This window comes from Phaethon aethereus (genome assembly GCF_964289735.1).
Source record: "Phaethon aethereus genome assembly, chromosome: 25".
NCBI classification, from domain to species: domain Eukaryota; kingdom Metazoa; phylum Chordata; class Aves; order Phaethontiformes; family Phaethontidae; genus Phaethon; species Phaethon aethereus.
Genome location: NC_138601.1, coordinates 5,896,647 through 5,920,681, shown reverse-complemented (window position 1 = coordinate 5,920,681; position 24,035 = coordinate 5,896,647). Strand labels below are relative to the sequence as shown.

General features: G+C 46.8%; 2 protein-coding genes across 3 annotated transcripts in view; both read left to right on the top strand.

Moving 5' to 3' along the window:
- Positions 1-594: 594 nt before the first annotated feature.
- Positions 595-14,099, top strand: MED1 (mediator complex subunit 1; the record flags this gene model as incomplete). The annotated part of the gene is made up of 17 exons (XM_082010613.1): positions 595-622; positions 2,568-2,674; positions 3,513-3,591; positions 4,033-4,087; positions 4,213-4,345; positions 5,110-5,138; positions 5,521-5,592; positions 5,909-5,983; positions 6,560-6,633; positions 7,015-7,104; positions 7,837-7,948; positions 8,264-8,388; positions 8,585-8,703; positions 9,321-9,522; positions 9,701-9,796; positions 9,904-10,009; positions 10,850-14,099. 17 exons carry the CDS (start codon positions 595-597, stop codon positions 14,097-14,099), a joined length of 4,752 nt encoding a protein of 1,583 aa, XP_081866739.1.
- A 3,715-nt stretch (positions 14,100-17,814) lies between these two features.
- Positions 17,815-24,035, top strand: part of FBXL20 (F-box and leucine rich repeat protein 20) — a gene marked incomplete at its 5' end in the record, with an annotated part of 40,266 nt that continues 34,045 nt past the window's right edge. For both annotated transcript variants that reach the window (XM_082010430.1, XM_082010429.1), the window contains one exon: positions 17,815-17,856. In XM_082010430.1, the coding sequence (XP_081866556.1) occupies positions 17,815-17,856 (42 nt within the window). The remainder of the gene's footprint in view (positions 17,857-24,035) is intronic.

The following is a 24,035-nucleotide window of genomic DNA, read 5'->3' as shown; positions in this document are numbered from 1 at the left end:
TCCGTGCGCGCCGCCCGATGACGCGATCGTCGGCTTCGAGTGAAACTTTATTGGGGCGCCGGGCGGGGACAGCGCCCGCCCCTCAACAAATCTTTATGGAGGCGCCGCCGGCGGGCAGGCGCGCGCTCCACCCCTCAGCCTCGCGAAGCCTGTCACGGCGCGCAGGCCCCGGCCTCCCACCGCCCTCCTCCGAGCTGGGCTTTAAGGCTGTTCGCAGGTCGCCGCTCGGCCTTTGCCCGGGAGGAGCGCGCTCACCGGAGCGCTGCGGCCGGTAACGGGCGGTGAACGCACGGCGGCTCCGCGCCTCGGCGGCTAAGGCGAGCTGGGGGGGCGGAGCCTGCCGCCCCACGCCCCGCCCACCCCCCCTCTCCGCGCGCGCCCTCCCGCCCTCTCGCGAGACGCGGCGGCGGCTCTCGCGAGAGGACGAAGGCGCCGCGCGCCGCAGCGCAGCCGCGGCCGGAGGGATGGCGGCGGCCGCCGCCGTCTGAGGCCGCGCGCAGCGGCCCGGCCGCGGCCCACCCCCCCTCCCGTCTCCCGGCCCGCCGTGACGCCGGCGCTGCGGCCCGCCGCGGGCCGCCCGTCCCTGCCCGCGGCATGAAGGCGGCGCCGGGCGGCGCCGAGGGTGAGTGCCGCCGGAGGGGCGCGGCAGGCGCTAGGGCTTCCCGCCGGCCCTCTGAGGAGACGGGGCATCCCGGCGTCACCGAGGCTCCGGCGCGGCTCGCTGTTGGGCTGGGGCTGAGGCGCCTCCTCGAAAGGCGGCAGCGGGGCTGCGGTCCGGCGGGAGGGCGAGGATCCCGCGGCCGGTGGCACCGTGCTGGGCTTTCCCCGGTGCCGTCACTCGCTCCCCCGGCTGGGCCTCTGGGTCTTTGTGCTGGCTGCGGGGTAGTTCCATTTTGGAAGAAAATAAAATCGAATATTCTCGTGAGGCTGCGAAATCTGGCAGAACTCTTCCTGTCCCTGGACTTAACGGGATCTTACCAATGTACATAAGTACCGGGAGGGAAGGAGTAACGCAGAGGGACCCCGGCTCATTTCGGAGGCGAACCAGAGGCCAGGGGCACAAACTGAGAGGCTGGAGGCTCCACCTGAGCATCAGGAAAGACTTTTTTTCACTGTGAGGGTGCCTGAGCACTGGCATAGGGTGCCCAGGGAGGTGGTGGGGTCTCTGTCCTTGGAGAGGTTCAAAATCCGCCCAGACGTGGCCTGGGACAGCCTGCTTGGGCAGAGGGCTTGGGCTTGGTGACCACCCTTTCCAGCTGCAACCGTCCTGTGCTTCTACCGTAGCTGAGAGGTACAAAGTGCCTGAAAGGGTCTAGCAAACGTTTTATTTATTTCTCACGTTTGGATTTGTTGGGGTCAACATTAGGTCTGTGAACTTGTACATGCATCAATAACGAAAACAAACGCTTGAGACTTTGCAGGTGAGGGCTTACAAGGTTGCATGCTGTGGCAGTTAAAATGTCATAGACATCTGTTTGCCTTGGACCCGCCAGTGCCAGTGGCAGGGTTTATTTTGGCAGTGATGTCCGCTAGGATTTTTTGACAAATGCAAGTGTCGAAAAAGCTGCCTCTTAGCAAAAAAAGACAAAATTACAGTACTCCCGAAATCTATGTTTTCTTTGTGCATGTGTCGGACTAGCTAGTAGGGACAAAATGAACCATTTGATTGTGGAATGTTTTTAGCTAAACTGTCCAACACTAGTTCTTTGCTTAGTCACTGATCCTATGTCCTTCCTTTTCTCTCATGAGAGAGATATTATTCATAACAGTGGGACTTGCTAAAATGTATAGAAATTAGGTTGTAGAACCACCCGTAGATGGGAGTCTGTGGGATATGAGAGGTGTTTTGTAAAGGCTGAGTAGGTTCCAGGTTGGTAGAGATCCATGACCCCCCTAGTCGTCCACTGCTGCATTATCTCACAGTGTACAGAGCTGTGCCCTGGCTCTAGAACAGCACCGAGGAGACACCAGCCCTTGGGTTTCAAGGTAGTGTAAGGTTGAAGTGTGTCTGATCAGAGAATTTGTGACAACTGGCAGTTGGACCAATTTGGTTGAGGTTTTTGGGGGTGGAAAGGTCTGTGAAGATCTTTACTGTACAAGGAGCTGGAGGGTTGGAAGAATGAACAGTGAAGGGGAATCCAGGAAACAAAGCTTAACCTTGCTTCTTTAACACAATGTTTTTCTACACTCTCCTGTCCTGGGGAAGCTTCATCTTTAGACTGTGCCGTTGTATCTTCAAACAGTGCCCCGATATATTCCTGCCATGCCAGTACTTAACCTGATGGGGTCATGTCATTCTGAGTGTGTGTAGAATAGGAGCTGGGCTTTTCCCAACGAGCCTGTAGGCATTTTATGGTCCTTAGGTTTTGATAGCTGGTGATATGTCCTTAACATTTACTTAAGCTTAAGGTCTAAGTCACAGGGATAAATCATCAGTACATAAGTTTTTTGAAGTCATGTTTAGCTTAAAGGTGGAAAGTATTTTCATTACAACTGCCAAGCTGTTTTACTTGTAAAACTTAAAATATTGTCTCATTCTTTTTTCTGAATATTCCCCCATCTTACAGAAACGGAGAAGCTGAATAAGATGAGTACCCTCTTAGAAAGACTTCACGCAAAGTACAACCAAAACAGACCTTGGACAGAAACCATGAAGTTAGTCCGTCAAGTCATGGTGAGAATTGTTGGGATCTCAGCAGGAGGGTGTCTGAAATTTCTTTAGTAATAATTTTGTTGTTGGTTTGTTAGATCTCTTCGAAGTGCTTTACATTTTGTACAAGCCTTGACTTCCTCCTGGGCCAGTGTGGTTGAGGCGTGCCAGTTCTCACACCCTGCAATGGCCAGGGGAGGGAGTGATGTCCGCACCCTTTGTCTGGTGTGCCTTTGCCTTCCCTGATTACAGCCTCCCACTCTACAGTCTAATTGGCATGGGGCAGCTGTCAACTCAGTGCCAGGAAGAGGGTCAAACTTGTGGTTTCAGCCAGCGCTGAGAAGCCCAAACTGTTCTACTGTGTGCTGCTTCAGGATGTTGTGTTTTGTAAAGCAATCTGCCACTGGTTCAGCGATATTCAAAACTCAGTGTTGGCTTAGTCAAACACGGGCTTGAAATATTGGTCTCTGGGTGGGGGGGAGGGAGGAGCAGGAGGCAGGGGAGAGCTACATCAAAGTCTTCTGCTTATATTGTGGTGTTAAAAGTTTGCCTGTCTCGTTATTTCTGTGTCGTCTCTTCTATAACTGTAAGGTTATACCTATTAAAAAGTTGCTACAGTCTGTTCTTCCAGATGAGCAAGTTGCTTAAAAGAAAATAAATCAATTCCAGGCCTGCCTTTGTCACCTGCTTCCAAAATGGATGTTGTTCTCCTACAGGAACCAAAATGAGGATGTAATTTTGGGATGAAATCTAATCTGCTTTTAATTACCTAAATAAATCTCACTTGACTGAACAAAAGTTGCAATAATTCCCTCTTACTGAGTGATACACAAAAAGCACGTTTTTCTTCTTTCTGACTAAGGAAAAGCGAGTTGTGATGAACTCTGGGGGGCACCAACATCTGGTGAGCTGTTTGGAGACTTTGCAGAAGGCATTAAAAGGTTGGTACATTCTGTGCATTCACTTTGCAGACTGCTTAACAGCGATGTGCTATGGAAATACTCTGAATCATAAAAGCAAGTGAGGTTGTTGCTAACACGTTTCACTGTGTTCCTAGCGCATGGGTGCTCACCTTTACATGAGCATGCTTATGTTGGTGCCAGTCAGTACCACTCAAGATTGCATGTGTTAGTGTTACTGTAAATGCCTGTACCTGAATTCCACTTGCGGAAGAAAACCCGTTCTCTCTTTGCAGTTCTGAGAGCATTGGGCTTTCTGTATGCAAATTGTTCTGCCTGTGTTTTGAGAAGGGATAATGTATGTAGTTTCGTATGTGAAGGTGTGAGCAGGCATGGGAGGGAGTAACCAGGTGAGGTTAATGTTAATGCTGATGTCTCATCCCTGGGGTTCACTAAGCCTTGTTTTTTGCTCTCTCCATCTAGTATCTTCTCTGCCTGCCATGACAGATCGCTTAGAGTCCATAGCTAGACAAAATGGGTAGGTCGTCTTTAATTTATGGCAAAGGCATTTCCTGTGTATCTGTACACATCCTAATCTCGCTGCTGGTTTGATTGGTTTTTGTGTGCATCTCATGGCAATTTTTGTTTTGTTTTGTATGTAAGCCTTGGATCTCACCTTAGTGCAAATGGCACTGAATGTTACATCACTTCAGACATGTTCTATGTGGAAGTCCAGTTAGATCCTACAGGGCTGCTGTGTGATGTCAAGGTGGCTCACCATGGAGAAAACCCTGTGGTATGTATTACTGACAAAGATGAGGCTAATGCCTTTGTGTTTTTGGAACTGACATTTTGGCAGGTTTTTGGAAACGCGTTATGTTGAGTGTTCCGCTAGACCTAGCGTTACACCTTTGCTGCTTGTTCTAATGGAAAGTAAAAGCCTCCATGGAGTAGTCTGTTCTTGTGGGTTAATCTGATCGATGTAGTGTATGTGTGCAAGGATCGTTTTGCTGATGGTCCCTCTTTTTCCCTGAGTGGTTTTATAACTGGCAAAATTATGTGAGGAAGTTAATTCTGTGTTTCTGAGAAATTTTTTTTCTGGAGGAAGGATAGGGAAATTAATCTTATAAACCTTAGATCTGTTAATGGAAAGTACTGAAACATGAAATGCTGAAAGAAAATGGCTTTACTTCCCTTCTGCACGCATAGGAGAGTTTGAACTTGCTATTTACATTGGCATAGACACTCTTCCGAAAACAGACCACTTTTAATATCTCTGTATAAGAGCTTATGTTTTCAACCTAAGGCTTCACAATTTTAAAAGTTTATTTCAAATTAGTCGTTTAAGAGGAAAGAGTATTGCTTGAATTTGTCCCAGAGGAGGTTGACAAGCAGAACTGGAACCATAGCAATGTGTAGTTTTGTGCATTGTGTTGCTTCTCATGAAAAACCTGATGCTCAGAAATTTTACTGTCCTGGTATTTTACAGTTGCTGTGCTGCACAAAGCCTGAAATTGCTGCATTCAACATTGATATCGTTGTATGTTCTTTCCTTTTCAGAGTTGCCCAGAATTGGTGCAACATCTGAGGTGAGCAACAAGAGTTGTTTATTGCATTTTCTGACAGGCTTCTCTTTGCAGTAGTGATCTGATGCTATTTTATGTCTGGAAATGCAAAATGTTTTATAAATGTTCCTTCCCCACAAAGTCTCTCTACTTCTCCAGGCGATTTTCTGACTTTGGTTTAGATATTTCTGATTCTGACTGCTGTGCATGGTGTGTTGGAAGCCACAGCACAGCATTCATGCGAATCATTAAAGCTGGATCATTTAAAGAACATATTTTGTAGCTTTCATGTAGCAAAAGTCTTTTCTTAAGTGACTTAGTGTCTGTATTAGTATTACTTTTTCAAACAAAACCTTACCTGCTACAAATTTGAATATGTGTTACTTTTTCTCCCTCTTCCTTTCAGAGAGAAAAATTTTGATGAATTTTCTAAGCATCTAAGGGGGCTTGTGAACCTGTATAAGTTGCCAGGAGACAAGTAAGTCTAGAATATGTATAATATTTATTTACAACCACGTATATAAAATTAAACAGATCTACAAGCTTTTAGTTCTGTGTTTAAATTTTCATTGTGTGTGATCCTACTGACTTCATCACCATGGCTTGCATGTGCACACGGTAGGTACGGAGGATATAATGTGAAGTGGCAATGCAGAATGAAACATTATAATTTCTAAATGCTCATTCTGACGGCAAGTACTGCAGCTTGTCAGCCAGCAGTTCTCTGAGTTGGATTTCATTGCAGAGTTCCTTTCCATTTTTCTTACATTGTTTTGTTGTTTTTTTTTCCCCAGCAAACTTAAAACTAAAATGTACTTAGCTCTGCAGTCCTTAGAGCTGGATCTCTCAAAAATGGCAGGGATGTATTGGTAAGGACATCTATATGGTTTGTTGTTTTTTGTCGTTGGTTTTGTTTTTACTCAGTAACGCTGCATCATGTTGACTGATTCTGTTCATGCCACATATTGTATATCCAGGAAGTGTCACATCAGTGCCTGTATAGTCTGACGTTATTGCTAAGAAGTACAATGCTGAGGCTATAGAAGGCCTGTGCTAGCAGGGGAGCAAGATATATAGATACATAGATAAATTGCTTGGAGCTTTCTGAGTAATTCCTTTTTAACTGCAGAATTCAATTGAAAGAAAGTCCGGAAGGTAAAGAGTTTGTAACTAGGTGGATTAGCGGTAATATGTTTTACAGTAAGAAATGGAGAAACATTTGACCATTTTTCACGGCTGTAGATTCAATGGATAAACCATCCATACTGCAGAGAGTAAAGCAGCTTTTGTTTTGCCTGTAATAGTGTGAAGTTTAAGATCACTACCTCTGTGTGACCGAGACGTGTATATATTGAGATAAAATCTTAGACTGCCATAAGCATGTGAATTTTTGGCTTCAGGTATGACTCTGGCATGTTACAGACCTGTGATGGCCTCTTTTGCAGGCAAGCCACCAATGCAAATCCCCTCGACAAGATTCTTCATGGCAGTGTTGGCTATCTCACCCCCAGGAGTGGAGGTATCTTTGATTAACAATTAAAAAAGAAAAGAATAAAAATTACTTTTTTCAGGATCCCCTTAATGGACGTTAGTTTTACATTAACTGATGGCAGTAACGGAAAATGCTAATCAAACTAAAAGAGGAACAAGGTGGTTGAGTATTTGTAAGTCCCACATGATCTAGAAAGCCAGCTTTTCTTTACAAAGCCACACACAGTACTTTTATGGCAGATGGCCATGTCTGTGTCTTTGACAGCAGAGAACTCTTTCAGGGTGCACTAGCAGCTCTGCACTGCGTGTGCTGTGTTACAGTGCAAATACTACATGGTTTACAGGGGTTAGTAATGATCGGTTTAACTTGTATCGTCAGGGTGCCTGTTCAAAAGCTTCTCTCCCACAGGTCTTCTGATGAATCTCAAGTATTATGTCTCGCCCTATGATTTATTTGAAGATGGCACTGGAGCCGCCGTTATTTTGCATGAGAGCAATGGTAGGTCAGCTTCAGAAGCTAGTGTGGAGTACTACTGCTTGAAGGGGAGCAGAAAGCAGAATTCCAACAGTCTAGCTCCCCTTTGCTGTCACCCTGTAATACAGGAAAATCATAGGTTGACTTATGGACACAGGTTTAATAAGCCCGCGTGTAAATGCTGGCTCAGCTGACCATCTTCTTGAACGCTGTGGCTGTTCTGGAGTTTGAACTGGACTGCTACCAAGGGTGATGCGGTGACAGTCTGCAGACAGAGCCTTTTCCCTTAGTGTGAATTTCATTGCTAACATGGGATTTATTTTATTGTGGGAATCGTTGTCTCTGCCATCTTAGTGGAAGATTATTTTTTATGCATGTACATGGACATCTGTGTCTCACTAAAATGACAAAAAGTACCAATTAAAATTGAGACCGGTCTCAGGAAAGAAGAGGGTGAAATTGTCGAAAATGATTCTTTGTTTTGCTTTGTAAAAAGCGTAGTACAAACTTGCATCTGTATTTGGAATATATTTTAAGATTTATGCAATTGGTCTACCTTGGAAGAGAAAAATAGAGCATTAGGTAGCATACCTAGTTTGGCTGTAGTCCATTTAGTGATGAAGGTGAACACTGAAAACTGTGCCTTATGGAGGAAGTAAGATACTTCCACGATAGTGATGTTTAATTCATAAAGCTTGCATTGTTTTTTTTCATGAGCTTATGTTGTTGGTATTTTTTTCTTGCCTCCTCTTGCAGTTCCTCGGTCTTTGGGTATGAATGTGTCAGTAACAGTTGAGGGAACCATGGCTATGTACAAACTTCCAATTGCACCACTGATTATGGGCTCTCATCCAGTTGACAGCAAAGGGTAAGCGAAGGACATGTCTGCCAGGCCTTTCTCAGCAGCCTTGTTTAGATGCAAACTCAACATTCAGTCCTCTGTTGAAGTCAGAGTGGGGAGATGCAGTCATAGCATTATATAAAGCACTTATGTGCTGTCTTTAAGCCAAGAAATACGTATTTCAGGCATGTGACGTGCTTTTGAGGGCTGTCTTAATTTTTAAGAAGGTAAAACAATCTGCTTGTATTTGAGCTAACAGTAAATTGTATGTCTGGCTCTCATAGCAGAAGCCAGAGTCATGCCCTGCGTTTAATAATACCTGGTATTACCTCAATATTTCAGAACTCCGTCTTTCTCGTCAATCACCAGTGCCAACAGTGTGGACTTACCAGCTTGTTTCTTCCTGAAATTCCCACGTCCCATTCCAGTCTCTCGAGCTTTCATTCAGAAACTTCAGGGCTGCACAGGTGGGTTGCAGATCTGTCAGACTAGGTTTTTATTAAAAAACAGCTGCTAATTTTTAAAGCGTGCCAGAAAAGTTGCTCAAGGTTTTGTGCTATTTTCAGTAAAACCTGGATAAGTTTCTTCCACTAGATGGTAACGCCTTCTCTGGCCCACCATCTCTCCCAGGTGCTATGATTCTGTGCCATCTTGTTCCCTCAGGTATTCCATTGTTCGACACACCACCCACATTTATACCGTTGTATGAGTTGATCACACAGTTTGAATTATCCAAGGAGGCTGATCCTCTACCTTTAAACCACAATATGCGCTTCTATGCAGTAAGTATGTTACGACCAGAGCAGTTTGGGGTTTTTCATGTTTCAGGTATCTTTCAGGTGGGATAAAGGAAATTGGTACAATATTTATTCATAGGCAAAAACTATTCTATCCAAGCATTAGAATTCAGATACCGACAAAACCACAGTAATTAGGAAAATTAGGTAATGAAAAATCCATTGCTGTCGAAGTGCAGCTGCAGGAATGACAGCAGAGGTATGGGACTGAGCCTTCCCAGGTTCTGTCCCTTCATCTTGTTCAGACTGTAATGTGTGGCTGATTGAATCGCAGCACTTTGGGAGAAATCCTAGTTCTTAAATTTGTCAATGATGGATCTTGATAACTTCAGAGGATTCCTCTTTTCCTCAGAAGGGATGCCGTACTGTATGAAACTGTTTTAGTGGGGACAGTGAATACTGTTCAGCAGTACTACTTCTGAGGAGCTGAAATCATGTTTTTCTTGTTCAGATTGGAAGGAAAGTGTCTTCATTGTTTGTCATTTTCAGCCAGAAAGGTGGCTTGGCATCACTTGGATCTGGGACCTGCTCTTTCCTTCCTAGATGTCTGTTGTTGCCTTGTACTCAGCAGTAATTGGAGTAAAGCAGAAATTGTTTGTCAGGCTCTTCCAGGACAGCAGCACTGTTACTTTCTGAACAAAGATGCTCCTCTCCCGGATGGAAGAAGCCTTCAAGGAACTCTGATTAGTAAAATCGCCTTCCAGCACCCTGGACGGGTTCCTCTCATCCTCAATTTGATCAGACATCAGGTGGCATACAACACACTGATTGGCAGCTGTGTCAAGCGAACCGTTTTAAAAGAAGGTGGGTACCGCATCAAGTGGAATATAATGTGTGGATAATAAGAAGCCCTGGGTAATTTTTTCACGTGTAGGAATAAGAAATGAGGCCTATACCCCTTCCCTTCTATATGGGGGTATTGAGCTGGTGCCTCTGGTTCATCTCCTGTGTTCCCTAATGTAACAGTGCCCATGTCTTTCAGATTCTCCTGGGATCCTGCAGTTTGAAGTGTGTCCTCTTTCTGACTCCTGTTTTAGCGTATCCTTTCAGCATCCTGTGAATGACTCCCTGGTGTGTGGTAAGTGGATTCGGTAAAAGCATGAGAGTGTTTATGGGAAGGATGGCAGGGTTTTCTTCTACTGTAACCAGGATTTTGATCTCTTCCAAATGCCTTCTCTCTTTTAGTGGTAATGGATGTGCAAGACTCTACTCATGTGAACTGTAAGCTGTACAAAGGGCTGTCCGATGCTCTTATCTGTACAGATGATTTCATTGCCAAAGTTGTTCAAAGGTAAGCTGGATTTTTTTGTGCCACCGTGCACTCCAAATCATAGAGATGAACTCTGTGTCTGTCTCGTATTTATCCTAGCGGTTTTGGAGCCGTTCTGTCTGTGGGTGAGTTTTGGTAGTGGTTGTTTGGAAGAGAGGAAAGCTTGGAGTCCATTGAAAATTCCATGCCAGACGCTGAATCATAGCTACTTATTTTTGGGTGCATGTCCGAGGTGCCTACCTATTTATGCCTTCTCCTGTAGCTGGTTGCTTTCAAAGTCTTGTAAAACATGGAAGGGCTCCCCTGGAGTTTGTCATTTACACAGGCCTTTTGTCAAGATTCCTCCACCTCAGCCACCATTCAGAACACAGTTAATGGTGCGTGACACAGACGTCTTCAGTGAGAATAGCTATTTTTTCTTTCAAAACATTACAAGCTTGTTGTCCTTGAGTAGAATGTGGCGTTATCATTGATTTTTACAGGGTCGCAGGAAATTAGGTTTGCCAAGCTTAGACAAAGGGGTTTCCTGGCAGAATCAGAGTAAGAACCCAGACTGCATCCTGTGCTTTATCTACAAGTTCATGATCTGTCAGCTATTAGTTATTTCAGTTAATTGATGGATTAATTCTCGCTTTGTGATTGCAAGGCAATGCATAAAGGCACAGCTGTCTCATGGCTAGATAAGCATGATGGGATAAGTGTAAATACAAGCAGAACAGCAGGGCATTTACAGTGCCTGGACCTGTTGCTCTCTTGTGCCCAAGAGCCTTACCATTTGCTTTATGTTGTTAAAACGTCTTCAGTGAACGTTGCTGTAGGGCAGCAAAATGCATGCTAAACCCTTTGTCTTGCGTCTTGCAGGTGTATGTCCATTCCTGTCACCATGAGAGCAATTCGTAGAAAAGCAGAAACGATTCAAGCAGACACACCAGCCTTGTCCCTCATTGCAGAGACAGTAGAAGATATGGTGAAGAAAAATCTTCCCCCAGCCAGCAGCCCAGGGTATGGCATGACCACAGGCAGCAACCCAATGAGTGGTACCACTACCCCAACAAACACTTTTCCTGGGGGGCCCATCACTACTTTGTTTAACATGAGCATAAGCATGAAAGAGAGGCATGACTCGGTGGGCCATGGGGAGGACTTCAGCAAAGTGTCTCAGAACCCTATTCTCACTAGTTTGTTGCAGATCACAGGGAATGTGGGGTCTACCATTGGCTCAAGTCCAACCCCTCCCCATCACACACCACCACCAGTATCCTCACCAGCAAGCAACACCAAGAACCACCCCATGCTCATGAACCTTCTTAAAGAGAATCCCCCTCAGGATTTCTCCACTCTGTATGGGAGCAGCCCTCTCGAAAGGCAGAACTCTTCCTCTGGCTCCCCCAGAATGGAAATGGGCCCTGGGGGAAATAAGCAAAAGAAAAAAAAATCCCGCATGCCGGCCGACAAGCCCAAGCATCAGACTGAGGATGATTTCCAGAGGGAGCTCTTTTCAATGGATGTTGACTCCCAGAATCCCATTTTTGATGTCAACATGACTGCAGATACCCTGGACACCCCTCATATTACTCCAGCACCCAGCCAATGCAGCACTCCTCCTACTACATACCCACAGCCTATACCTCACTCGCAGCCCAGTATTCAGAGAATGGTTCGACTTTCTAGTTCGGACAGCATTGGAGCCGATGTTACTGATATCCTTTCGGATATAGCAGAGGAGGCTTCCAAGCTACCCACCACTAATGAGGACTGTCCACCCATTGGTACTCCAGTAAGAGACTCTTCTAGTTCAGGACATTCACAAAGTGCCCTCTTTGACCCAGATGTTTTTCAGACGAACAATAGTGAGAACCCATACACAGATCCAGCAGACCTGATAGCAGATGCTGCTGTGAGCCCCAACAGCGATTCTTCGAACCATTTTTTTCCAGACGGAGTAGATTTCAATCCTGACTTGCTGAACAGTCAGAGCCAAAGTGGCTTTGGGGAGGAGTACTTTGATGAGAGTAGTCAGAGTGGAGACACTGATGATTTCAAGGGTTACGCATCCCAGGCTCTAACTACCTTGGGGGTGCAAGTCTTGGGGGCTGATGGGGGGGAAAATAAATTTAAGGGGAGCAATCAGTCCGATACGGTAGATTTTAGTATTATTGCAGCTGCAAGCAAAGCACTGGGGTCCTCTGACCTCATGGAGCACCACAGTGGAGGTCAGAGCCCTTTGCTGAACACGGGAGATTTAGGAAAAGAGAAGTCTCAGAAACGGGTAAAGGAAGGCAATGGTGCTGGAAGTAACATGGCAGGTCCTGGGATAGACGGGAAGCCGGGGAAGCGCAGCCGGACGCCATCCAGTGATGGTAAAAGTAAAGAGAAACTTCCAAAGCGGAAAAAGCAGGAGACAGATGGGAAATCTCCCTCTCACAGTTCATCAAACAGGCCTTTCACGCCACCAGCAAGCACAGGTGGGTCCAAATCTCCTGGGAGTTCAGGCAGATCTCAGACTCCTCCTGGTGTAGCTACTCCTCCTATTCCAAAAATAACCATTCAGATCCCAAAAGGAACAGTGACTGTTGGCAAACCGTCTTCACATGGGCAGTATACGAGTAGTGGCTCTGTCACCTCCTCCAGCAGCAAAAGCCATCATAGCCATTCTTCCTCTTCCTCCTCTTCTTCCTCCTCTTCAACCTCAGGCAAAATTAAAAGCAGCAAATCAGAAGGGTCTTCTGGCTCAAAGATGAGCAGCAGCCTCTACTCAAGCCAAGGTGGCTCAAGTTCAGGTCAGTCCAAAAGCTCATCTCAGTCGGTGGGAAAGCCTGGATCCTCCCCCATCACCAAACACGGCCTCAGCAGCGGTTCTGGAAGTACCAAGATGAAACCTCAAGGAAAGCCATCATCACTTATGAACCCTTCCATGAGTAAACCAAACATTTCTCCATCTCATTCTAGACCCTCAGGAGGCTCTGACAAGCTTGCTTCTCCCATGAAAGCTGTCCCAGGTACTCCCCCATCGTCTAAAGCAAAGTCACCTATCAGTTCAGGTTCTGGAGGCTCCCATATGTCTGGGACCGGATCAAGCTCAAGTATGAAATCGTCTTCAGGAATGGGGTCCTCTGGGTCTATGTCGCAGAAACCACCTCCTTCATCAAATTCTTCAACAGCATCTTCATCTTCCTTTTCGTCTAGTGGGTCTTCCATGTCTTCATCTCAAAACCAGCATGGAAGTTCCAAAGGCAAATCTCCAAGCAGAAACAAGAAGCCATCTCTGACTGCAGTCATAGACAAACTTAAACATGGGGTTGTCACTAGCGGGCCTGGTGGAGATGACCCAATGGATGGACAAATGGGGCCAAGTTCCAATTCCTCAAGCCATACTATGTCCTCCAAACACAATATGTCTGGAGGTGAGTTCCAGGGCAAACGTGAGAAGAGTGACAAAGAGAAATCTAAAGTCTCTGTTTCTGGAGGGTCTGTTGACTCTTCCAAGAAGACTTCAGATTCCAAAAACGTTGGAAGCACTGGAGTGGCCAAAATTATCATCAGCAAACACGATGGTGGTTCCCCTAGCATTAAAGCCAAAGTAACTTTGCAGAAACCTGGGGAAGGAGGTGGGGATAGCCTAAGGCCTCAGATGGCTTCTTCCAAAAGCTATGGGTCTCCTCTAATCAGTGGATCTACTCCAAAACACGAACGCTGCTCTCCCAGCCACAGTAAGTCACCAGCATACACTCCCCAAAACATAGACAGTGAGAGTGAGTCAGGCTCTTCCATAGCAGAGAAGTCCTATCAGAACAGCCCCAGCTCTGATGATGGCATTAGGCCTTTGCCTGAATATAGCTCAGAAAAACACAAGAAGCACAAAAAAGATAAGAAAAAAGTGAAAGACAAAGACCGGGACAGAGATCGGGATCGAGATAAAGACAGAGACAAGAAGAAGTCTCACAGCATGAAGCCAGAGAGCTGGTCTAAGTCCCCAATTTCAGCTGACCAGTCTCTCTCCATGACAAGCAGTGCTATCCTCTCGGCTGAGCGACCATCCCGGGCTAGCCCTGAGTTTTTGATCGGGGAAGAAGATGATGATCTCATGGATGTTGCTCTAATTGGCAATTAATTTTCTTAGTGTCTTTAAAAGATGAGCTGTATGCAGGACCTAGGGGTTCTAGAGACTGAGAGAAAGGAACCACTCGGTGCAAGCCAGCCACGCTGATTTTTACAGGGTGTGTTTGAAGAGGAGAAAAAGTATTTCCAAGGATCTCCAAAGTCTGAACAGGAAGCGTGAGTGCCAGCAGCTCATTCGGCAAGCCAGGTGCCTGACTGTGGCCTTCATCCTGCAGACACTTACACTCATCCTTAATTTATAAGTATTAATGGCCCCATTAGAGTTAATGGGTGTAAAGCTAAGTGTGTGTGTAGGTGTGGGAGCGGACCCCAAACTGGTGCAGACAGAAACATAGGCTATTCTGGGAGAGTCTGAGTTCCCCTGCCCCTCTTCCCATTTGGAATAAGTTGCTTTGTTTATAGGAAGTTTTAGACTAATTATTTTAGGGCATGTTTTAGGGTTGGGTTTTACTTTTTTTAAAAGGGTGATTGGGAGGAAAAAAAAAAAAGGTTTTTAATTTATTTTATTTTTTGTGTCATTTCTTCATTCAATGCCTGATTCAGTGTGGTGCTGAGGAACTTCACCTTCCTCTTATAGGAGCTGCTCTGCAGAATCGGGCACTGTGTTCAGACAGATAGCAGCATTTTATTCCAGGTCACAGTGATGAAGGATTGCTGTCTTATGTTTGGCTTCCCTTTCATTTTAGCTATTTATTTATGTCCGTATCTGAATGCCTTGTGCTGCTTCTTTTCATGCAATCTTTGTTTTAATTGTATGATGCAGAGCCCAGAGGGACTTGGGAATTTGGGTGGAGCCCATGGATTTGGGCAGCTCCGCACCCGTGCTTTGATGAAGTTGGTGAAATTCTGGCACGCGTTGGAGCGAATCTAAATTGAAAAGGGACTCCCTTGTCTTCATCTGAGCATTGCTTCCTTGTAAGCCTAGGAAACAGAGCTTCCCCATCTGTAAAGCGATGGACTGTAAGCCGCACACGTCCCAGTCTGGCGAACACTTTTGAGCCAAGCTTAATTTATCCACTACGAATATTTCCATTAATGTTGACAGCACAGCTAGTGTGCAGTCACGGCTAAAAAATGGGCCTTGTTTTCTCAATCTGTTTCTGTTTCTGAGCCCTTTAGGGTTTCATTTTGGTTTTTGCTTTTTTCCTTTTAACTTGCAGCGCATTTCCCAGATAGTAATTCTGATAATGCACACAAGCATTGCCTTCTCTCTCTGGGAGGTATTAGCCTGGCAGTGTGAGTCAGCCGTGTCCTGGTGTAGCGCTGGCACTGCTGGAGAAACGGCCCCTAACTGGTTCATCTGGGATAAGAGTTGCAGCAGCAGCAGTGATTTCCTTAAAAGATGGATTTTCCCCTTTTGGCTGGAATTAAGAGCATGGCTCAGGCATCCTCTATGGTCTTATCTTGTGGTCCCTGAAAGGAAAAGAGACTCAGGAGAGCGTTTTATTTTTAAAAGCAGTTAAATCTGATTCACTGAAGAGGAATGTAGGAAATCAAGGGTTCTACGAATGCATCTCCCTTTGAATTATGTACTGAGCAGAGTCCTGCTCCCATTGGATTTTGCTATTGATTCCTGGAGGCTGGGATTTTCCCCGTGTGAATGAGATATACTTTGTGTTTGGGGATGCAGTCAGAAAAGATGCCGAGGATTTAAGTTTCTTTTAACTGCAGAGATTTCCAGACCTGCTTACGGTCTGACCCCAGTGATGCCCCAGGAAAGCTTATTTCTTTTCCGGCTCATTCAAAGCTGTAGCAAGGCCGGTGACTTTCAGTAAGGTGGCAACTCTTCAGTTAATCGTAGGGATTTTTCAGCTCCTCCAGGGCTCCTGCAGAATGCGGGAGCCGTGAATTTCTCCAAAGCCCCATGCCCAGGCTCTGGAGAACTCTCCCTTCGTGTGTTTTCCATCATTCATCCCTTGATCCTTGTGGTCTGCATACCGTAGCTTCCCCCTCACCGGTGCTCCCTTCTTCATGTGCTGAGACGATAGGAAAATAGCGAGTAAAGTCTAAACCTGGAGCAAATGACGTTATCTTACGCAGCATCGGAATCGTATGACTGTGGGGTGTCTGTGAAGAGGATGTAAGAAATACACCACCAGAGGAATTTCTCTTGAGACCCTGCTACAGCGGCCGCATCTCGGGAATGACGCCTGTTCAGGCTCCAGCAGGTTGTCATCTGTTTTCATGCTGCCCCTCTCATTTTGGGGTGTGTTTGGTTTTTTTTAAGTTGTTTTGTTTCACAAAAGCCCTTTGATCCCTTCTGGCTTGTATGGAGGTATAAACAGCCTTCAAAAAGAAGCGGCCTTCAAGTTGAATGAGGGCCGGGGATTTCACGGGACGGTTCGCTGGACTTGTTATTAATTGGAGTCATGTGTTACCGGTGTGAAACACAGGAAAAGTTGGAAGGAAATACCGTTCAGCTTCATAATTAACAGAAAGATGCGTTTTAAAGGAAAGAGCTGCGCGCGTTTCCTTCTCTGCTCACCCAAGACCAAAGTTCAATATCCTAAATTTCTCCAGTGGAAGGCGGGCATCGCCATCGCCTGCAGAAATGGAGGGAACAGAGTCTGGGACCGCGGGATCGGCAGTTTAAAGCTTTTTGCCCCATTTCGGTGCGCTGTCCCTTTCCCTTTGGTGTGACGTAAATCACGTGAGGGAGAGCAGAGCCGGGCACCGGCAGCACGACGCCGTGATGAGGTACACGACTACACAGACGTTTGACCTGTAAATGCTTGGTCTCTGACAAAGGTTTTATTTTTTAAATATTTTTGCTTACTCTCGACAATTATTTTACGTCTTTCAGTATTGGAAAGATAAAGGTGTAAAGAAAATAAAAGCCAAACCTTTTAATCTCAGGTGGTGAAGTGTACGTGGAGATTAAAAGAAAATGGTTCTTTCCGAACTGGTCGTGACGTAAGTACCCGTCTGGGGAGCGGCTGGGTTGGTCGAGGCCGCGGCGCCCGCCTTCAGCTCTCGGGAGGTGCTGCCGGGAACGGGCTTGTTGACGCGCAAACGAGTCGCTCCGGCATGACGAGGTTTCGCGCCCGGCGGCAGGACGCTCGTTTTTCCCGCGGGAATGACATCACTGGTACGTCACGCCAGTCCGGCCCCTGATTGGCCGAGCTCCGCGGCCTCCCCGCTCCTCCCGGAAGGGAGCGGAGGGGCGGGGGACGCGCCCCCGACCCCCAGATCCCCGCGGCGGCGGGGGGGGTGCACACCCCCCTCCCGGATATCGGGGGGAGGATCCTCGCGGCCCCCGGATATGGCCGGGGGGGGGTCCTGCGGCCCCCGGTGCGGCGGGGCGGGCACCCGCAGCCCGCGGTGCAGCGGGGCGGGGGGGCCGCCCCTCGCAGCCCCTACCCGGGTCGCACCGCGGGGCGGGAGGACCCAGGCGGCGGCGGCGCGATGGGGGCGGCGGCCTGCGGGGTAGGTGGGGGCGGTGGGGGCGCGCGCAGCCCTCTTCCACCCCCCCCCCCAGCGGCGCCGCGCGCCGTGCCCGGCGCTGGCCAATGAGCGTGCGCGTTGCTGGCAGGTGCGGAGTGTTTTTGTTTTGGGTTGAAGTTGAGGCCGGAGGAGACGCGGCGGCGGCGGCGGGCGGAGGCCGCGGAGCCCCGGCACCCCCTGCCCTCTTCCCTCCGCCGGCTTCCTCCCCCCCCCGCTCCTCCTCCTCCCCCCCCCCCCGCCGGCCCCGCCCGCCCGGCCCCGCCATGCGGAGGGAGATGAACGGGGTCACTAAGAGCCGCTTTGAGGTGAGGCCCCGGCCGGCCCCGGGGGTGAGGCCGCCCGTCCCGGCTGGGGAGACGGGGGTGGGAGGCTAGGCCTCAGCGTGTGCCCGTCCCACGGCATTAGGGCGTGGGGCGAGGTCCCCCACCAGCCGGTCAGCGCGGCCCTACGGCAGCGCCGGAGGGGGGGCGCGGGCGGCCCTGTACGAAAGGGGCTGGGGGGGCTTTATCACAGGCCTGGGGCGGGGGAGCCCTGCAGCCGCGCGTGTCTGTGGGTGGGTGCGCAGGGCGGGGGCTCGGGCCTGTGAGCCGCGGGTGGCGTGAGACTTCTTCCCCCCCCCCTCCCACCCGCCCCGCTTGGGGTGGCGGGCAGCGAGGTTGGTGATGGAGCCGGGGACGTGGGGAAGAGCCCGGGAAAGCTGGGGGGCTGGGGCGGCCGGTGTGGCTTTTTTGGGTAGTAGCCGGGAAAAAAATTTGATTGCGGGGAGGTGGGGGATGGAGAGGACGGAAGGAGCGGGGGGTAAACAATAGCATCTATTGAAAGGCCGCGGCACAAAGCAGCCTCTGGAGCCGGGGCTGCTTCCACCCGGCATTGTCGGAACAGCTGTCCCCCCCGAGCGGGGGCGGGGGCCGGTCCGCTCCGCATCGCTGCGAGAGCCCGCTGGGGAGGATGGAGGTACCTGCCCGTTCCCCCTCTCGGCTGGCGTTGTGTACGAGGGCGGCATGGGAGGAGAAGAGCCTGGATCGGTAAAGGTGGGGCTGTGTCCCCGCGTGGTGGAGAGGGGACGTGAATGGCATCGAGGGAGAACACTGGTTAGTGGTAAACTGAAGAGTGTCCGGGTCCCCAGAGAGCAGCGTTGAATGGCACAGGAGACTGGCCCTGGAGTTGAGAAAGGTGCAGAAAATAATGGTTTTGTAATAATGCACGTGAAATTCTTTTCTTCCTTTGTCAAATCCTTATCAGCTGCTGTAAATAAGTAGCAGCATATCTGTTTAGAATGCTTTCAGGTTAAATAGTCTTATAATATTCATGTTTCTGTAGCATTCAAATGATAAAAACATTGAACTGAACCAGGGAACACAGAAAGAGAAGGCTGAATGCGTAACGTGTTTTATCCGGGGTTATTGTTTTTACCGTTCTAGTCTGTTCTTGGCTGCACGGATTTTTTTTTTTTCCTTTTCTGAGAGGTTTTTTTATCACTGCAGAGTGGCTGGCTACAGAGCAGAGTAAAGAATAAAAACACGTTGGTAGCAGTCTTCTGCGGGGAAACGTCTTATACGGCAGCGACCTTTTTTGCTTCCTTCGCCTTTGTCTTGAAATACTAGAGTTAATTCCAGTATGGGAGAGCTTTTCATCAGGGTTGTGTGAAAACAAGATTAGCCCAATTCATTGTTGAAGAAGAGTGGGGAAGAGCTTTGTTTTGTCTGGTTTGGGTGGGTTTTTTTTTTCCTGGAATTGTATGTTACTTTCTATAGTAAAAAATGGACAAGCTAAAAATAAGCAAAATGCTCAAAGAGTGTTTGAGGTCTACATGAATTTTTTTAACTCTATATTTGTACAGGAAGATTTGGTGTGTTACAGAAGGGCTTATTTTGAGCTACAAAAAGTACCTTTAAACATCCCGTTTCTTGGATATCTTTTGGTTAGTAAACGAGGGCATGGTTTTATTAGCCCTAGCATTGATTGCCTCTGACCCACTCACCTATATATCCTGGAAGGGACGAGTTTAGAACTCTTTCGCTTTAAGTGAATGGTTGTCTAGTGAGGGTGTTTTGGTCTGAAAAGCTTCTAAAATGTTACTGTATTCACACTTATAAATAGATTTATTTTTCAGAGGGGAAGTATGGGTAGAAATTCAGCTGTGCTTCCTAGAAAACAGTTTGTAATGTTTCTGCTTCAAAAGTAAAAGTTCTAATCACGGACGAGAGCGTGCCTTTTAGTGTAATAGTTCATATTTAATGTGACATAAGGACAATTATGCAAAAATGTGTTGAGACTGGAAGCTGCTACTCAGAGTTGTTGAATATCGTAAGATCAACGAAGGCAGCACGGGGCTGAATGCTTAGTGATTAGTACTCCTCCTACATAGCCTCTGCGTTACCTCGGGATTAGACACCGAGCTGACTGCCGTGGTAGTTCTCTGACTGAGGAGTGGTAAGTAAGGCCTCTGAATGTCTGGAGTCTTATCTTTGGGTAAAAATAGCTTGATGCAGCAATGTGACTAATGTATATTGTGTCTGTTTCAGACTTTAAATAACAAGTGAATTATTGAGGGGGAGTTTGGTTTCGTTTTCAGACTTAGGTTATTGTCTTTTGTTAAGCCACGTAAACAGTTTCCTGAACTATTGTTGTTGGGTAATTTTAAAATCCAATCTAGATTGGATTTAATGATCATTCCTTCTTAGTTTAGTAATAAAATATGATAATGGAATATGGGCTAAGCTTCTTAAATTTGACTTGCATATGGGTTTCTGGTACGTATGTGTAGCCAACCACATAGCTACATTCTTCCTGGAACTACTCTTTCTTTTAAATGAAAGAATGAACATTTGGCATGCCCAGCCAAATGAGCATATTCTAAATAAGTCCCTTTATAGGAGGTGTGGCCACCACAGAGAAAATAACCACTTACTGTAGCAAAGCAAACAAAAAGGGAAAACATTACCCAGATTGACTCCTAATTTTCTGTGGTGTTGGTTTAATATGGAACGTGCCCTGACAGACTGCAATCCTGGCTTATATTTCGTGTTTCTCTGTTTCCTGTCGTACCTAATACGAGATGCCTGATGAACTACAACTAAATAATAGAAAAGAGGAGGGGATGTCATCTCCTGATGCTTTTAGTTGACTGCTACTCTACTCTTTGAGGGCTTATTTACCTTGCAGAGGCCCTAGTTCTCATCACTCTTTCAGCTGTTTCATCTGTGCTCTTCTGGCTTGGGAGGTCATCTGGAGACCAGGTGCCTTGGGCTTGCTTTCACTAACTCATCATCAAAAAACTCTGATGTCTTCTAGGGCTGAGTGCTCCTCTGAGCTTTCTGGTTTTCAGAGTGGAGTGGAGGTGGTCAGGTGGCACCGCTCTGAGATGGTTAGCACTTGTACAGAGCTGAAAGAGGTGATCTGGCACAAAACTTCCTGCCTGTGATCAAGAGCAGCGTTTTACATGAAACACTGTCGTCTTTGGTATTAGACCAACCATGGGACAAGTTGTGGACATCTTCAGCATCTATAGACTCCTGGCTTTTAAGCTTTCCCCATGTAGGGATCTCTTGCTCTGCAGTGTCTTGTGTTCGAGCCACGTTGTCAGGCTTAAATAATTATAGCTGCTTTTTTTCCAGACTGAGCAATATGTGTAGTCTCCTCTACATCCTTAAACAAAAACAACAACACAAAGCACCATCCTTTCCAGCTTCCTCAGAGTCTTCAAAACCTCCAATTAGCAGGAGTTGGTTCTGGCTGTGAAGTGTTTCTTCATGGGGCAGTTTGTCCTATTAAAAAAAAAAAAAAGTGGGAACACCAGAGATGTGTCTGAGGAATGAGCATCTGTATGAGCCTTGCAAGCACCTTCATCAGGACAAATTCATCAATCGAGTGCGTTTCACAGCATTTCTTTTCTGGAATTCAGGATGCCCAATGTGAGGGAATTCTAACTCTTCTGCTGTGCTAGTGGCCTCCGTAGTTCCTAGGTCTTGCTTGAATTTTGATGTGCCACAAAATGAGGTAAGCTGAAAGCAAAATGAAAAACTTAAAATGCTTCAAAATTGAGTTGCCAACTAATAATTAATTCTGTCTGCATTCAGACAGCTTAATTGAATAAGCTCAATTACCCTAATGCCGTTTTTGAATCTGCTGGGTTCCTGGCTCTTCAGTGCTGTTTCTGTATTTCAGGGTTGCTTGGCTTTACGGTTTGGAGCTGATCCTTTTGGGGTTGTCTTTGTTCCCTTTGCTGGGCTGCTCCTTTTTAGCCTTCTGGTTAGGGCTTTGTTATTTTGAGCAATGGAGGTTGTGTAAACAGATGGACACAAAGCGTGCAGGGAGTATCGATAACTCTTTGCATCCCATGGTGTCTCTCCTTGCTGTTTTCTAGCAGAAACTTTTGAAAACTGACTTTACACTTACCATAGCCTTTCACTTTTACATGTGAACTGCAAGTTGTGTTTCCCACCCCTGCTGTGTTGGTCCTCTGGCTGTGCTCCGTACTCTGTTAGAGGAGAGAGGAATTCAGCAAGATTTGGAAGCAAAAGTCAAATTGCGCAAAAGATACTTGACCCGGGCTACAGGGAGACTGGGAAGGATTAAACAGGAAGATGGCTTTTTCTCGGAGGAGGTGGCAACAGGGGGAAAGCTTAGTTGCTCTGAATTTCTCCTTTGTAATCTACGTGCCATATTTTGCCATACAGGTGCCATGTAGACAAATTACCAAAAGCCAAAGAAGGCATAGTGTGGGGGAACAAGTTAATTATAAAATGGATTGATAAAAGGTATTTCAGAAACCAATTCTGATTGCTTTTCTTCCATGTCTTTTTGTTAAATTGGTGCTGGAGAGGTTTCAGTCTCCCACCTCTTTCACCTTGTAGCCTTTGTACTAGCAGCCACAAGCACATCCCTGCCATAATGAGGTAGAGCAAGAGCTTTACAAGGGTTGGATTATGTGTGTGTGCTTTGACCTTAGCCCATGTTACCTGAGAGACCAAGCTTGTGTCACAAACTTACTTCCCCCTCCCCCCCAAAATGGGATTCCTTTCTTCCTCTGCGAGGAGTTGTGCTTGCAAGTTGGGCAACAGTGGAAGTGTTGGCCCTGGCAAACAGTAATTTCAGCAGGAAATATAAGCAGAAATGTCAGAAAACCTGTATTTCCTCCCCCCTGCCTTGCTGACACTTGTGCGGTAAAGAATGCTGGGGCAGCACCCGATAAGGACTCGTCACTAATTTGACCGGAGCTACATGAAGAGCAGCGCATTGTGTCTGAGGTTTGGGCTGTTTGGGTATGGCACTGGTGAGGGCTTTTCTTGCAGGTTACCGGGATAAACGCCATCTCGGTGCTGAAAGAGGGGTTCCCCAAGGTGGTTTCGCTCGGAGCTGCTGGTCGGAGCAGCCACTGCAAATGATAGCTCAGGGAGCGTGTGTGTTCCCAAGGAGAGCTGCTTGGCTGCTTGGGCTGTGTCCGTCTTGCATCGCAGCTTGCGTAACAGGAAAGGGAGTTAGAGAGCCTGTATGCACTGGTATGTCTCATTTTATTTTAGATACCATTATTAATTGGGGCCTAGGATAGATCAGGTAATTATTGTTTTCACCGTTGGATTACTTTGCTACGTACTTCATTTGACTCATGCCATTATGAAAATGAACCTGATGAATGTTTTAGCCTTATTGATATGGTTTGAAATATTTAACCGCATGGCTGTGCGGAGGGGCACAAATCTTTGTGTGGCTGGTGGCTGTATATGCCTGGCTGATCTCAGATTTGCTTTCAGATCAACCATCCTTTTAGTGTGGCACACTTGCCTAATGCCCTTCACAACTCATCTCGGGTAAGGTGGTTGGTTGTTTTTTTGAGATACCGTCATTTGACTTTATTTCCAAGTTTATGTGCCCATAGTACCAGCATCATCTCCTAGATAATAGCTGAATGCAAATCTGGTGGTGAAAAAACACTTACTACCAGTAATGTGGAACTGCAGGCTTTATAGAGGGGCAGAACTATAAGAAATTTGTTTATCAAAGAGGCTTATTTGAATTGTGATGAGCCTTGGAGAGCTAGAGGAGTCTCAGTTTTGGCCTGAAAATACCAAAGTATGTCTCTGTTTTAGGGTTTGGTTTTGTGGTGTTTTTTTTCTAAATTTATTCAAAGGAAGGGTATTTGTAGTAAACTGCTACCCTGCTAAAATGAGCTTCTGAAAAGAAAAAAATGGTGGGTGTTTTACAGCACAGTCCATGGCTACAGGCTGTGAAGTCAAGAAGCCTTTGTCTTATTTATACTCTCCTTTGTTGGTTGGTCTTGGATGTTGTTATTTATGGGCAATGGTATATATTTACAATTTGAAGGGTGTGTGTGAGAAAGTAGCATCATTTTTTAAATCAAATTTCTGTAATAGGTCATAAAATACCCAGATGACCACTTGTAGGATGCTGAGGTTTTTAATGGAGCTAAAAAAAGTAGATGCCCAAAACCAGCTTTGATGACAGCATATGTGGTATTTTTGCT